Here is a 17,344-nt window from a genome sequence, read left to right on the forward strand (position 1 = left end):
AAGTTGTCTGTAAAACATCAAGAAAGCTAATACAGTACATGCTTTACTTATCTTTATTCAATACAATTTATTTTGTCTGAATAATGTTGGATTGAGTCCTATTTTTTGCACTAAAATAACTTTGATGTGATTCAGTGCCATACAGTAGGCAGCAAATAGAGAATATATTCTGTAAACTTGAATAATAACATTCATTGTTGCAACACATTTAACCCCCAGGAGTCAACCCATAATAATTTCAACTCAAAGTGCAAACGTGTGAATATATTTAACAACATTTAAAATATTATTGCCTGAACGGCTAAATTAACATACGAACAAACGTAACTTTATTAATCTGGGAATATTTGGCACACCTTTCGGTCACGAGTAAATGTCATTGTTTTTTTATATAACATAAGCTTTCTCTCCATCTAAGTTCTGTGGGGTTAGACTCTGCCTCTCAGTTGTCTGTCGTTCCACCTGCCTTGTGCTTGGTATTTGGTGGCAGCTGGCCAGATGCTATGCAGGCACACGTTAAGCTAGGCCTGGTTCCTTTCGTCGACTTTTGGGGGGGTTTATTTTGCCTTTATTTTACGTGTCTGAGCTACTTCACCAGTAAAAGGAAAGCAGTAGATTTTACATTTTCGTTTGATTTGTAACCTGCAGAAAATGGAACAAAAGCACGTCCTGTTCGTTCAGAATGGTTAATTAAATGCCGTGACTGTGGATTCATTGTTATTACCTTTGAATAGGTGGAATGCACGGCTGTTTAGATTCCCCACTACGCTCTGTAAATAGTGGAATAATGTGAATAAATAAATTAACCCAGCATTGTGATATGTCTGGATGTTAACATGTTTGGTTAAACATAAGCAAAGAACCCGAACGTTGAAAATATGGACTGCTGTGTAAATGTTGTAGATATTTCAGACATTTTGTTAAAATTCACATTTAAATAACTAACTTGGCATGAATGTATTACAGCTAAGTATCATGATCTTTTAAGCAAAACATGTTTCAAATTGTCATAGTGTTTGCTGTAAATTTTACACAAAAGTATAATTTTTTTACTGTTTATATTAGATACTGCCCTTCAATACGAACATTCCAATGCGTGTTTTATATGAAATGAACAAGTTGTAGTTATGTACTAGAACATATATGTATATTTTAATGGCATATTTCTGTTTACCATGAAAGCAAGCATACGTATAATCTGCACTTATTACTGGTAATGGCATTCTGAAAATAATCTTCAAGTACATAGTGCCGATGTAAACCTTTTAACATAAAAACATTTCGGATTGTGTGCAATTTTTAAATGGGCCTCGTTGTTTCTTTGCCATTAACAGAGGATGCTGTTGAAGAAGCACTGCGCCTCAAGAACTCGGCTGGTAAAAATCCGGGTGAGTTGAAATTCACTTCGTCATCAGTATTTGATTGTTATTGCCCCATTCAATTAACCAATATGGTTGGGTGAAGCAGTGGTATTTGCGAGCCTGCAATCAAAAGGTTACGGAGTTTAAATCCCAGTAGGGGGTTATCTCAGTCCTTCATCCCTCTGGGTTTGATATAAATCTGAATTACAATATATTGTGGGGAAATAAACGATGGTTTTACTATAGAAAGACTTGCCCTCGTCACAGTAATGTGGAATTGTCACCAATGATTTAAGGCTGTAAACAGGAGACAAAGGTCACGCCCACGTTTATTTGAGCAGGAAACCAATTTGGCTTTTTAAACTTTAATATAATAAACCAATTTGTTCCATTTGCTGAGCTTTAACATAAATGTTTGGTCTTCTTGGTTCTTTCGGTAAAGTCATGTAGAATGGAAATAATAAAATAATAAAAATAAAACATGATAAAATAATTCTCACGACGTTTCGGCCACAACGTAAGCAGCCATCCTCAGGTGAAGAACAGGTCTGTCGAGGAAGACAGAGTCCCTGCAGTCACGAAAGCTTTAAATCGAAAAATAAATGTTTGAATTAGCTATACAAAAATATATATAATCCTTCAAGTTGAAGATCTACAAAAATATATTTTAAATTGATGATGTGCACCGGGAAAGATGAGTAATCAATGTTAAGTATTCTAGATTGAACGTGACGATTCTGTTTATGCATTGTTGGTATTTTTAATATTTTAAAGATCGATGTTTATACTTTTTTTAAGGTGTCGCAACACATTCCATCTTCATCACAAGTATAAAGCGCTTTTGGTGGGATTTTTAACTATCTTTTCAAAAACTATCCCTCACAAAAACCCTAATTTCTTATTCTATATTTATATTTACACACACAACAATTATTGCAAAGGATAATTTTATGTTTAGTTCAGGATGTTTTTTGAGAAATTATGCATAGATTGGTCAAAATAAATATGAATCATCTTATTCTAGCATCATATTGCATGAACTACATGCATAACCTGTGACTCCAGGACTTCTTAAGTTAACGTTTTTCGTATTTGTTGACATTGGCTCAATGATCACCAGCAACTGGATTCTGGCATGTCGCATAAATAATAATGTGCAGAAAGTGTCTCATTCGAAGCAATTGTCCTTTTTATCCATTTACTCCCATGATAATATGCAATTACAAGACTTTAACACTGAATTGTAGTTGATACAAACAATTAAATATCTTACTCAAGCACATCCATGTGTATATGCATTTAGTTCACTGGGTTTGCTCGTCATTTTGATTACAGGGGCATTGACTGGACATGTTTTGTATGGTACAGTCAATGGGTCATGCTGTCTTTAATAGGGTTGTATTTTGATCCTGTACTATACTGTTTAGTAAACATAAAACAAATACAAATTATACACATTTTTTTTTATAGATCAATGGACTCGCCCTACTCGAAGAGGCTGACAATTATCTTGCTGATGCATCTGACCACTAGTTGCAGTTTTATTTTCAGCAATAAGAACTGCATGTGAGTGGATAGAAGGGAAATATTGTCTTGACAGGTGACGAACTTATCAAATTAATTTGACAAAGACCAATGTCAAGTACTGTACCTAAATGCAAATATTATTGCATTGGTGATGATGAGTATTATTATTAGAGGTGTTTTTTTAAGAAATGCAAATTTTTACTTATTTTGTGGTTTGCAAGCAAATTAATTAAAACATGATCTGGAATTGTTTACCTGCTGAGAGCAAAATGAGATCCATCATACTAATGAGGTCAATCAACTTGTACATCACTAGATTACTGGTGATAAATCCATCAGTTCGACAATCTGCTTAAAATATTACTCAGGAGTTTGCAATTTCAATTCTGAATTTAAATGGCGAGACGTTAATGTCCCACTTTATCAAGTAAAATAGCTCACTACACAGGGGGCATTTTTGTTCAAAGAGCCATGTAGCCGGCACAGTCAGCTCATCGTAAGAATCTATTAATTCGGTGTTCTAACAATATGGTTGAGCAAAAGATGAGTCACGTGGAGAATATTCATGCAGATGAGAAGATGGAGCATGTGCATCCTTGGTGTGTTCGGTGGAGCATGACCTAAGACTCCAGGATTTCTAAAGCTAACATCTACGTTTTGCGGACATTAGCTCCATTACCACTGGCAACAGGATTCCTGCATTTGTCCATTAATAATCATGCACAGAAAGTGTCTAATTTGAAACAGTTGTCTTTTTTTCCTTTCCTCCCATAAAGCGCATTATCACATCCTGTGAAATTAATTAACTTTGCTGTTAAAAGTCAAATTCGGTCATTTGCATCTTACAATTTCTGTTTCAGGACAAGGTTAACGTAAATGAAATCAATATTTTAAAGATATGTTAATTGAATTTATTCAACCAAATGTACCCCTACGATACTCGTAAAATGTAGTTGGAGCAAACAATATACAACTCGTGTAAATAATCTGCAACAGATATTTTTTTTTTATGATCGTGCAGTATTGGCCAAAAGGATACAAAAATGTACGTCACACACTATAATCAAACTCAAACTACCCTACATATATATACATGTGTACTTGCCCTGGCAGTCTTACACACCTTTTACACACCCTTTGTTAAGGTATCGCATCTATTGGTATTAACCTGGAAAATCCATGTCACTACCTTTGTCATTGGCCCTATACATACACTGATTAGTTTGTCATGGCGTGCCAAAAACAATCTGTCACGGCCAAATTGGCTCGGGTCGAGCGGACCCATTACAATGGGGATCCATCTGGCCTCCGCTCTGAGCTCAAACAGATGCAGAGTTTTCAGGACGGGAATCGATCACGGCCAAAATTTGCCGTATCGATTGACCCTGTCCATCACAGTAACGGCGCCGTGACATTGAATGGCTCCTCTTGGGCCCGTGAATGATTAGGGCCAAAGCCAAGAGGAATGGCCACACACACACATGTAATGCATATTGCCACATGTAAAGTAAAGAAAGGAAATGCGTTTAAGATCCTAGTTTGAGCTGTATCAGCTTTGAAATTAAAATGTATTCTGTCAAATTGTAATAAGGTAAGTATTATTTGTTTTTGAAGCAAATTCTTTATAGTTGCTGTATTTTTTTTTATCTGCCATGAGAGGCGGTTAGGTGGGTATACATGATTTTTGAAATGTTTTTTTTTTCAAATGTAAGTCAATGATTGATGTGAAACACTAATTTTGTTTGGATGAGAAATACTCCATACGGTACTTATTTAATGTAGCTTTGTTGTATTTGTTTCACGTTCGGAAATTTCCGCGAGAAAAATGCGCACGTTTTATTCGTTCATTTTTTTGTTATGTGTTCAGTGGCTGTGCGCGCCGGCGACGCTGCCTCTGCGTTAGTAATGCAATGCCTGCCATGTTGCTCTGGGGGATGGGATTGAGTTTTGAACAAACGAGCTCACAACCTCCTGGCCCTCTGTGCCACCCCCATTCAGATCTCTTTCTCTCTGTGCAAGCACGTGTGCACGCGTGCGCGTACACGCACGTACACGTGTGCACGCGCGCGTTCACGAGTGCGCCTACATCCCAGTGGGAAAGTGGTGGCATAGTGGTTAGCGTACTGCGCTACAAACCCAGCGACCCGAGTTCAATTCCCAGCCACGGCTAGTGGAAGTGGCGTCTGAACCAGTCCTGGGCCTCCCATAGGTCGGTGTGGTGTGTTGCCATAAGCACTGGGGAGATATAGACAGCCAGACGTGATGCTGATCACACTATCGCCCAAGTGCAGTGTTCCGGCAATCATAGGTGCTTCCTAACAGCACTTGCCCCAACAGTTTATGTAGGCTACCCAGGGGATCGTTGTCTTTGTGGGCGTCTGTTTCCCTCTGGTCTATGAGGCTAAACGGGAGATCTTTGTCTTTGTGTGCACGTGTGTGAAAGTGCATGAGTAAGTGCCTGCACTTTGTATGCATACTTGCTGCTTTGTGTAAGTGCATGTTTAGGGTGCGAGAAGGACTTTGCTCATACGGGGGGGGGACGTGTGGGCGAGGTGAATGCACGTGTATGTGTGCGTGTCTGGGCGAGGTGTACGTGTGTGTTTATTTGCGTGAAAATATCTGAAAATATATGGTTACGCTGCAGTTGGTTGTGCATCTATCTCCATAGATAGTTTGACAGGACTTCATGGTTGTTTTGGAAATACCTTTTGCAGCGTTAAAATACAAGTGCTGTGCATCGTCAGCTTGCTTAGATAAATAATTTAGGTCTTTCCTGTTGTTTACATCCAATTAAGATGCCGTACACACCATGTAATATGTGTAGTAAGTTCAATATAAAATAAATTAAATCAGATTTTTCTTTTTCAAGTATTTGAAAACTCATGGGACGGGTTTTGAAATGGAAATTTTTAAGACTCCCTGCCTTGTATTTTTATAACGCCTTTCAGCTTCAAACATTTAACGCATATGTCAGCACCTCAAGGAGATTATAACATTCTGTATATAGTTTTCAGTGCTTGGGGTATATTCTGATAATACTTTTAAAAGAAAATAAACTATTTCAATCAAATCCACTGCTGGATGATGGTTTCCCCCTCCCCCCCAATCATGCTGTGTCAGGCATGGGTGTTGTTAGACAATACTTCAACAGATTTGAAGCTTTCGTGACTGCAAGGATTCATATTCTTAGGTTTTTTCGGTAAAGTCACGTAGGTAAAAAAATTTAATTAATAAAAGTAAAATAAAAATGAAATAAAAATCACGACGTTTCTGAGGCAACACAAGCTTCCGTCTTCAGGTGGGACCGTCACAGCACGATAGCTGCATCAAGTGAGAGAAATTCCAAGAAACAGTATTTGTATATATACTGGTTGAGGGTGGGAGGAGCCAATTTTTATTTCATTTTTATTTTACTTTTATTAATTAAAATTTTTTACCTACGTGACTTTACCGAAAAAACCTAAGAATATGAATACTTCAACACCACGCTGGCTACTGTAGGCTGCTGAAGGGGATATAAGGGTTTGTGTAAATAAATGGTAAAACATTATTAGGGCATTAGACCAATATAATGGTATTCAGTAAAATTACATAGAAATTAAACTGCCGTGCTCAAGCAAGCTTTGCAAATCTCTTCTCCTTTTAAAAGGATCATGATATTTTGTTGAGGCGGGATGCTGATCGGCATGGTGATTAGTTAAAGGCATGCTGGTGTCTCGTTCATTTATATCTTCCGTTCTGCAAAGCAACAGCAGATTCCTGAAAAACTGATATCATCACTTAACATGTGGGCATGTTGATATACAATAAAGGCATTTATCTATATGCCCAGGTCTTCTAAAACATTCTCTAGATCGTAATGGGGAAAAAACATACTCGAAGGAATACATACATACACATGAAGTCTAGAAACCCACGAATAACCAACATCTTTGGCAGTCCAATGTGTTTTTGGGTTGTACAGTGTTTTTTTACTGAAAATTTTCCTGAAGGAGCTCCTTCCAGCACGTGGAATGAAACGTCGGACGTCGTGCCGAAAAGCACGTGGTACGGCCCGGAAACGCATCGTAGAGCTATTCAGCGCAACCTTGAAACCCTACGCGATAATATAATAGCGTAACTCTTACTCCAGTTTTGCAATACATGGATATAGCAAGCCAGTTTCTTTCGTGTAAACATATGGGCAATCACGAGCAAATACTTTCTCGGGCTTCTGCCGTATCACGTCAGGTTCAAGAGCGTCCACTCCATGCATCGTTGACGTTGTGCACTGGTGCACGGACAGCAGTGTGGTGCAACATCATCACTGAAAGCCCCGAATGTAAATGAACGCATATGTCGGGAAACTGCATCTAAGTGGTGCCGAGTGACAAATGCATTCCCCCGCAGTGCGCTTTGTCCTCGATCCTGCTTTCATTTGCATATCTGAAATCACAATTACTTTGGTAATATGTGCAATAATTTATTGGAAACAGTCGAGATACGGGCAGTTGTCGCTAGTTTCCTCCTCTTTCCACTCTCGCAAGGTGCACATATATGACCTCTTCAACAGAAGACCTGTCGGTACAAATATCATACGAAGATAAATGTCCACTTTTTAATTACTGTGTCATCTTAATTGCTTTCTCAGAAATGTGCTATCTTCATGGCAATGCAGGTACTCTCTTTGTTGAGTTAACCACAAATAAGGCCATAGGGATACACTTAATATATGTTGCCCTTTAAAAAATAATAATTGAAAAAAGTGGTTTATTGGTTAAAGTGTTCGTACGAGATGAACTTACGAATTACCCATTTGCCCAATATTTTTTTTGTTTTAATTTACATTCTTAGTCAATCCACTGCTGGATGCAGACTTGTAAGGGTTTTTGTTTAACCATACTTCACCATGTTGGTAAGTGTCGGTTGGTGAAATCGTGGGAGGTGGTGGGGGGAAGGGTAGTGTAGCGGTTATTAACGTGTTGCGCTACGAACCTAGCGACCTGAGTTCGATTCCCGCTCATAGCCACCACCAATGATAATTACCTGCCAGTCCTGGGCCTTCCCTAGGTCGACTCAGCTTCAAATGAGTACTTGATGCAGTGTCTAAATATCGCCACTTGGGAGACAAAGGCAACCAGGCAGCGGTGCTGGCCACCCACCCCCTCGTGCGCCCTGTCGGCCTTCCTAGGTGCTCGCTAACAGCACTTGCTCCAACAGTCTGTTAAGGCTACATGGGGGATCTGTATCTTTGGTGGCGGCGGGGGGGGGGTATGGACAGGACCCGTTCACTCATCATCCATCACACATGTTAGCCATGGCCAGGAATCTAACTCGTATCGCTAAGTGCATGGCACATTTCGGTAATACATTTTTTTCAACTCCTCACCTCCTCCATGGCATGCGGTGTCTTGAACATTTCTTTAAACAAAATGTTATAAACATTTGTGAGGTAATGATAACCCAAATGGCTTGTATTTCACTCCATTTATCGTTAAAGCCTTTCGATCTTAGGCACAGTAAAGACTGAGGCAATTCAAATGTAATCCTGTGGCTGAGGGCTTAGAGCACTGAGCCGATACTGCTGATATCCTGGGTTCAATTCCTGTCAGCCATGCATGATTAAATATTGTTCCTAAGTGAGATAGTCTCAGTCCAGAAACCAATGAGTGCACAAAAAATCTCGTCACACTATCTTTCCTTTTTCACTTAATTTGGCTAAATTATAGCTCTGGGATAATGAAAATGATCTCATTTACTCCCGTTAAAATGCACAGTTCACTAGTAAGAACATGTGGGCAGATGCACCTCCCCCCCCAGCATAGATAAAAGGGGTCACACAGAATTAGTTCTAGTCCTGTGTGAACTAGTTCTGTGTTATATCTATTTTTATGGGCCAATATTCAATACGATGTGCTGCACTGTTCTGTATTAGTTCTGAATAAACATTTTTTTTTACGTGATGACAAAAAAAGCACAAATATAAAGCAAATTTGGGGGAATTAATTTTAGGGTTCTATCGCTAGGCCGGTTTTCCAGTGCGCACTGTTCAGATGAAGGGAATGGGCCACACTTCTTTATCTTGGTTTCATCGTCAAAGGGAACACGACATTGAATCAGCCGAGGGCATCAGGACCAGCTGCAGGTTATTCGCAATAGTTTTAATTGGGTTCTTTTCAAACACTGTAGATCTGCAATAATAGTGTTTTGCATTGTTATTGGCAAACATATATATTTGGATAAGTCCGCTTGTATATTATGCCGAAAATTAAAAGGCAAAAGTGCAAAGCTTTTCGGAGTGTATAATGAATCTCTCCGTGAATGTGAACAGAAAGGTAACATTTATCACACTGTCTCTCTATTTCCAAGAATTTTTCTTACTAAAATGTGTTACTTTTGGAATAGAAATGACGCGAAATTTGACTGCGGACAGCTGCTATTTATTTTAGAATACACCTTGGAAAATGAAAAAGAAAATCTTAAATAATTATGTTTTCGCTTAATTTGCGCCAGAGACTACACACGTGTTCCATATTTACGATCGTTTCATAAACAGTAGTATCTAAACATACACATTCGACCCTTACATTCACGAATGTCGTACAGCTTTCCTTTAAACTTGGAAGTAATTTGAGACCGTACATTAGTAAATGCTTTATGCGTTTTGTAAATTCATTATTATTTATCTAGGCATAGGGAGCAGGCAACCGAGACTGATTCAAAGTGTGATATATAAGTCGCTAGAATGTATTAAAATTGTTCTGGAAAAAAGGAAAAAGTTAACCGCAGTAATAAATATAAACGGTTCTTTTAAATGTTGCCCTGCAATTTGGCAGTATGACTAAAGAAGATGAGTTGTTGTGCAAGAGCTCGCCATCAATCGTGGGAAGGAAGAGGAGTTGGGAGTGTGTGTGGTTGAAGAGCGTTGGGGTGAGCCCGCCATTGTTCAGCTGTAGCTCAGACACTACAGGAGGGACGCGCGTCCTGCACGGCTCTAACTGATACCAAGGCAAAGTTGAATGGCGCGGCGTTATCAGACGAACGTGATATGGGTGATACTAGTGCCACGCTGCTGCCACTCCACGTTATCTGCTCGGGTCCTTGGCCATAAGTCATTGGCAGGGACACACGTAGCGGTCGGCTCCAGAGCAACACTTCACGATTTTAATCTCGTGATGGTGGTTTTTTTTTCTCTCCATATACCCCTCACAGCTTCTACAGAAGTGTCATGGTCATTATAGGAAGGCTGCCACCGTGTAATGGTTAGCACATCGGGCTTTGCAATCCAGGGCTCGACTCATTCTCCTGACACAGCAATTGAACATTTGGGCACGTTTCTTAAATCCCCCACTGCCTCAGTCCACCCTCGCAGTACAAATAAGGTACAGCACAGTCAATGAGCAGGTCGCGAATGGTGGGGGAAAGTGTCGGTACTCCTTCCCGCTTCCAAGACTATATCTGGCCAACGTGGAATAGTAGGCCAACATACCATTGGGAGGGGGCTCTCTGGAGCTTCCTCTACTAGAAGCCCGTTTTACTAGCAGTGGCATGAGCAAGCAATTTCAGGGCTGAACCTTTACGTTTTGCCTCGGTTATTGTTGGTTCCGTGGCTCCTGTCACTGCACTTATATTATTGTTCTTCGGTCTTATTTGACGTGGAAGGATATTATGCTTTTTTTTGCATTTAAATGTACTTGTAAAACTCCTTGGCTATTGGTCATGTTGTAGTGAAATAACACTAAAGTTTACCATTCGTCCTTTGCAGAAGGCTCTTGTCGATATTAAATAACCACTGTGCTATATAAGTGACCTTAAAGTTTTAAGCAACATTACAAAAATTTTTAACAAAGGCATTTCTAGGGACTTAAAGCTTTCGTGACTGCAGGGATTCATCTTCTTGGTTCTTTCGGTAATAATAAAAATAAAACATAATAAAATATTTTATTATGTTTTATTTTTATTATTTTATTATTTCCCTTCTACGTGACTTTACCGAAAAAAAACATAATAAAATATTGTATTATGTTTTATTTTTATTATTTTATTATTTCCCTTCTACGTGACTTTACCGAAAGAACCAAGAAGGCATTTCTAGGGACTTAACCGGAATGAAAAAACAGTTGGAAATATACTCGGGGGAAGAATGGTCCAGGGTGAGAGGAGGAGGAGGAGGAAGGCGATTGTTTCAATGGAATAAAGATAAACCTTTCGATTGCCGGGTTTGGCCACACACTAACAATAGCGTGTCTGTGCGTCCTATTTGTTCCGCTGCGTCCATGTATAGTGCAATAGCGGCATAGGCAAGTCAAATCAATGCCTGAGGGGAGGGAATAAATCTGGACACTGTGGTGTTAAACTGGGTACTGTATTTTTGCCACCGAGCCGACCTCCCAATGACATCTGAGAGAGAAAACAACCCATAAAGCCCAGCTACTTTCTCTGCCTTACATTGGTTATGGCCGTTGTTTATTCACGAATGGTGTTGCTGCACATAAAAGCCAAAGGTTCAGGACTCATGCAGTGCTGGCAGAAGTGAGTGGTTTAGAGAGAGCTCTAGAGAGTATATTGGCCTACTCTTCCACGATGGCCATACGTCTTGAAAGAGGTTGGATTACCGACACTTTATCCCACCAAATACAACCTGCCAATCAATTGACTGGGATGTACCCATGTATACTGCTGGGGAGGACACAGGCTAGGGAATTAAAAACTATTTAAACTAAACTTTTAATTTTACCAGGTAAGGCCCACTGAGCGACACAGCTATTTTTCAGAAGCGACCTGGCCACATAGAAGCTGAAAGAAGTGGATTATTACATGGAAATATATAGCAGCCAAATACTCTAGATGCTTGTTTCTAAATGTGGAGGGAAAAACCGGAGGACCCAGAGGAAAATCCACGCAACCACAAGGAGAACATGCAAACTCCAAATATACAGGCGTCAGGGTCAGAATTGAACCCACGACCTTCTGTATACCATACCAGGTGAGGTAGTTAACATCTCGCCACCATAAATTTAAGAAACCTGCCCATTGTTTTGACTGTTACACTGGGAGATCAAACCGACGATTTCTGGATTGCAAGTCCAGTGTGGGGTAACACGACACGATGACAGTATCCCGACTGGTGTACCTGCTGTATTTGTAAAGCAAATACTATGGTATATTGCAGTGAGGCAAACAGTGCCTCGTGTGATGCTTGTGGTGCATGAATAAAACTATTGGAATTTAGTCATATAAGCATGACTGGGATTATTTGATAGAATACAGAGGGACCATTTGGCGTGGTTCGTGGCCTCAAAGGAATTGAAATTCCAAGGATGCAATTTTCGAGCTGCTATTATGCACACAGTAATGAAACAGTCTTTGTCACCTGTTACAATTTAACCATGGCTTTTATATCACTGCATTTCCCTTCTCTTTAGAGTGTAATATCTTGTAGTATGTAAATACATTAATTTTTTTATGTATTCACAACTGTAAAATTACTTTACATTCACATCAAATTGGAACATTGGAAAATGGGAATAACCACCGTCTTTTCATAACAAAAAAACTGCCCATGGTGAGAAATTGATCCCCTGATAACACCATTTAATCTTGTGGTTCTATGCAGCATAAATATGTTCAAAATAAAAATGTGTGATTTGTTTGTGTGTATTATCTTCTCTGGCAATGAGGATGCAATGCCAGCTTATTAGAATATGTTTATTAGGCATCTGTGTTAAATTGACACATTTGCTTTATGTTACACTGGGTTCGTTGTTAAACCCGAGCTGTGGGATTAGCACAACAGTGATTTAGCGGCATAGCTCCATCAATTTGCAAAATAATATATTAATAAGTAAAGAGGGTAATCAAAATGTGCTGGAGTGGTTGTTACACTTACAGCTGTAGGCCATTGAGTGTCATACTGCAGATGTTAAAATAAATATTGAATTGTTGCATGCAATCCCAGCTTTTTCTGGTATGGGCACCTTATCAGCCCACCAGTGGTAAACAAGAGCAAAACTCTGCCTATTTTGTTCTTCATTGGACCTGAGTGGACACCGATATCACCACGTTCAGTGAGACATAGTGCGGGAATGTGTTTACGTTTAACCCGTCTCCACTCCGATGCTTCTGTATTTAATGTGTGGCAATATACATGTTGTAGTTTTACTTTTATGGTAACTATGTACAGCATGGCAAAGGAGTGCGTCCACAGTGGTTTGTGCACTGCCTCGTGAATGTGACGAACTGATTTCAATTGACAGTCACGGCTGACATCAGTGGCGAAGTGATATCATTATCATCCTGCCTTCTTTCCGTCCACTTCAAGAACGCAGCCACTGACCAGCATGGTGCACTATCGTCAAATAGTCCTGACGACTGACACCGCATGGGGAGGCCTTTATCCAGCAGTGGATTGACAAAGGATTGTAAATCATAATTATGATCACGTACTTAATATTCATTTCATTTTGGAAATGTTTTGGCCATAGCCATGCAGTGCTCTCTGCTTGTTAAGTGGATGTATTGTATTTAGCTGTTCATAAAAATAGATTTGTTTTAGCCACCCCTGAAAAACAAAATCAATGAAAGATAATGAATAGTTGTGGTATTTAACAGAGAGGATTATTAAAAGAGTGATAGCTGACCGCATTCCTCTCTCTGTGGTGGCATGACGTCACCATTACATGCGTTGTGCTTGAATGTGTAATTGCTAGGGTATTTTTATTACTATTTTCAATGCATTTTTATTTTTAAATTGTATTATTTTTATTTTCTATACACGTGATTTTACCGAAAGAACCAAGAATATGAATTCCTGCATTCACGAAAGTTTTAAGTCAAAATTATTTTTTTACAAGTTATGAAGTGCTAGAGAGTGCATAATCTGCAATCTGGACTGCTCATACATAACTTAGTTGGCCCCATTATATTAACCAGCTAAATAGTAATGTGGAAAAAATGCCTCTCTTGGAAGTCTTTAAAAACAAAACATTGGCATGTAATCCCGTTCCCTGGCAGTTTCTTTTGACATTTCTCAGTAACTTAATAATGCTTTTTGTCATCACGAACCCTTTACTTTCTACGTGACTAGAATTTTCCCACAACTTACACATGTGGCATTTTAAGAGCAACATTTGTCATTCTTAATACACATCTTGATTTAATTTAACTTACACAGTGTATTTGTGTGTGTGTGTATACAGAGCTCTCAGTTTCCCCTGTTGGCTGGTGCTAGCCTGTGTATTTCTGTGCTTTGAGACACAATTTACTGCATGCTAGAACATGAACTAGTTGCCATTCGTATTGAAATACGGCACCATCATTATCTTGCCATTTAGCTTTTCAAAAAATGTGGGTGTGATGATTAATACTGTTGTTTTAGCATTAACGAATAGTGCAGGCCAAAAGCGTTATACATTTAAATCTTGACTTAAAGCTTTCGTGACTGCAGGATATCATGTTCTTTGGGTCTTTCGGTAAAGTCACGTAGATAGAGTCAAAGAAAATAACAAAAAACTATGACGTTTCGATTGCAACACAAGCGGTCGTCATCAGGAAAAGGGGGTTAGCCTCTAAAGGCTAACTGTTTATAAAGGTTTAAAATGGGCGTAGCCCAAGTGTCAGCAGCATGGGCGGGGCAGCTAATGTTAATGTAAGTGATGGGCGATGGTCAGCGTTGGTGGTGGTTTTCCACAAATCAAGGGCTAGTGCGAGTGGTGATGGTCGTAGTGGGCAGCGATGGTCCTGGTGGTGGGCTTCCACCAATTAAAGAGCTGCCAGGTCTAAAATGGACACATTACAGCCAGTTATGACTTGAACTGGTTGATAGCGTCCTTCCAGTGATTGCTGAGTTTGTACCCATCTTCTCGGTTGAAATTGTGTCTATGTCTGTATATATGGATGGCTTCATAAAAGAATCTTTGTTGATAGCCAGCGGGTTTGCAAAGTACCTTCGTCTTAGAGAAATCAATTTCGTGTGAGCCAGCCGCATTAAAATAATGATCAGTTGTGTGGAAACCCTCCCCGTGGAGGCGGTTAAATCTTGACTTAAAGCTATCTACGTGACTTTACATTTCTTACCGGACAGTTTTAAACTATATTCCGTATTGGACGCACTTATACCATTCCCATTGTTTTGTTGCCGAACAGATACTTTATACAGGCTCTTGACTGGGCATACAATTTTTCTTAGGCAATGTCAGTGGACTTGGCTAGCGGTGGTAAAATGATAACTTCACATTACATGTGTGCTTACAGACTTACGAGTTCAAACAAAGCCAGGCAGAGAAAACCTTACAATTTGTACTGATCTTGTTTTTTTATGCTTGTTACTTTAATACTTGTCCCAAATGCTCTATTTTTTTTCATCCCAGTCTGGTCATGTGGGCATGAAATTCAGCAGTTACTGTATCGTATTCAGGTCAAGTGCTGTATACATCTATTGCTGATCTGCCTTTTTTGGATGCTGTGGTTATCACTGTAAGATGATAACATTTTGTGCATGTGTATCAATAATCTGATACCTTTCGATGAATATTTATCCTTCATTTTATCGCGGATGTGATTCTAAAAAAAAAGCAGCCTCGACATCAAATGGAACAGCCTTATGGTTTATGTGTATGCCTGCTGCATGAATCTTCCCACACTAGAGTAATTGGCACCAGACTCATGAAATGCCGGCCATGTGGTGTATTGCCATACACTGCGCCCGTACCGTCGTGCCACAATTTTAAAATGTTTAACGCGTACCTCAAGGCCTTCCATTTTTAACCCTCAACCTATGACTGACTGCCTCCCTATAAAATAAATATGCCCACTGTTGCTGCACAGCGTCTTGAGATGTGGTCGCATTTAGATGCTATATAAATTCAAATTGTGCTATAATTTTATTGTACGATCCTGAGCAAGCGCACAACTGGGCTACTACTATTCAGATTGCTTCAATAAAAACAAATCTGGTCGTTTCTAAATGTACTTGTACATTTATTAATAGTTGATTGCTTTGTGGATATAGTTACAAGCCTTTGAGCATAAGTTCCAAAGATGGCCAGAAAAACATCCTTTATGCTTAGGATGTAACGATGCGTGTATTAATTGATCAATATATGTTTTTTTTTTAATCTCACGATATAATCGGCGAATCGGGAAATAATCGATCTTTTTTTGAACTTACGTTTTGTCTGTAATGCGTTCACGTTGACCATAAATCGTGACAATGTATTAAACCGCTGGTGAGTTGGGGGGTGGTGGCGTGGGTGAATTGTTACCCCAACTGCAAGTTTTACCCTGCTGTGTGTTTACGTTTGTCTATTTGCGTTCATATTAATATGTGCATCTCTCGGGCAGTCGTGACATGGGGTCACATGCAGTGCTGATTTTCGCATGAAAATAGACGACACAACTCACTTCTGAGTTAAGGGTTCAAGTGTCTTGAGCAAACCTCGGCCTAGTTGTACACAGAGCATAGCCTCAAAGAGCTGTGCTTTCATCTCTTTTTGTCTCTCATGTAATAACCATCAAATAAATCAAGCACACCCACACTGTGCCCCATTACTATTGCATTGTTGGTGTTTGTATGAAGGTGGGTGGATAGAGGAGAGCCTTACTGTTAGTTAACCCTTTGGTGGAACACATTTTGCTTTGTATGAAGCTGATTAAATGAGGGCACTGTGTTTGCAGGCCTGGCGTGCTGATGTCTGACACTGATGTGAAATGTGACTTGCATTTAAGGCCATTATATGTATCTCCGATATACTACAACTCTGATTTGTTTTTCGATTTAAAGCTTTCGTAACTGCAGGGATTCATCTTCTTGGTTCTTTCGGTAAAGTCACGTAGAAGGAAAATAATAAAATCATAAAAATAAAATATAATAAAATAATTATCACGACGTTTCGGCCACAACGCAAGCAGCCGTCTTCAGGTGGAGAACAGGTCTATTTTATTATGTTTTATTTTTATTATTTTATTATTTTACTTCTACGTGACTTTACCGAAAGAACCAAGAAGATGGTCTGATTTGTTTGTTTTGGAATATTAAGTTATTTCCAGCTTGGTTGAAAATATGTGTTTCTGTTATCTCCAACCTACCCATTTGTATATTTGGCCAAAACCATTCATTCGTGTTTGGCATGTAGGAGTAAACTGAAAGACCTGGAGAATACCCACCACTTGTTTTGGGGAGGGGGGGGGACACTCGGCATTACCATCTCCTGACCACCCCACAGCTCTCTCGAGCGGTGTCTGTCTCCATATACACGACTGAATAAGCATGCCGATTGTGAAGCCGGAGGAGAAGCTTGTCGCTCAGTGGCCATGCTATATCAGTTGGGGTATTTTTTTATTATCATGGCAGGTTCTTTGACCATATTCATCTTGACATGTGCTTCAATTGCACAATGGATCAAAAGTGTGATATTTCAGTAGCTACTGCGTTATGTCTGATCGAGGTTCCGTTCAGATTTTTTCCCTGTGAATGTCTG

At 39.5% G+C, this 17,344-nt stretch overlaps 1 protein-coding gene across 1 annotated transcript in view; it reads left to right on the plus strand.

Moving 5' to 3' along the window:
* Window positions 1-17,344, plus strand: part of LOC144933541 (uncharacterized) — a 103,847-nt gene that overhangs the window by 74,247 nt on the left and 12,256 nt on the right. Inside the window, exon 5 of the mRNA XM_078858431.1 lies at window positions 1,335-1,388. Within this exon, the coding sequence (XP_078714557.1) occupies window positions 1,335-1,388 (54 nt within the window). The remainder of the gene's footprint in view (window positions 1-1,334; window positions 1,389-17,344) is intronic.

Source organism: Lampetra fluviatilis, chromosome 7, assembly GCF_964198595.1.
Source record: "Lampetra fluviatilis chromosome 7, kcLamFluv1.1, whole genome shotgun sequence".
Lineage (NCBI taxonomy): Eukaryota > Metazoa > Chordata > Hyperoartia > Petromyzontiformes > Petromyzontidae > Lampetra > Lampetra fluviatilis.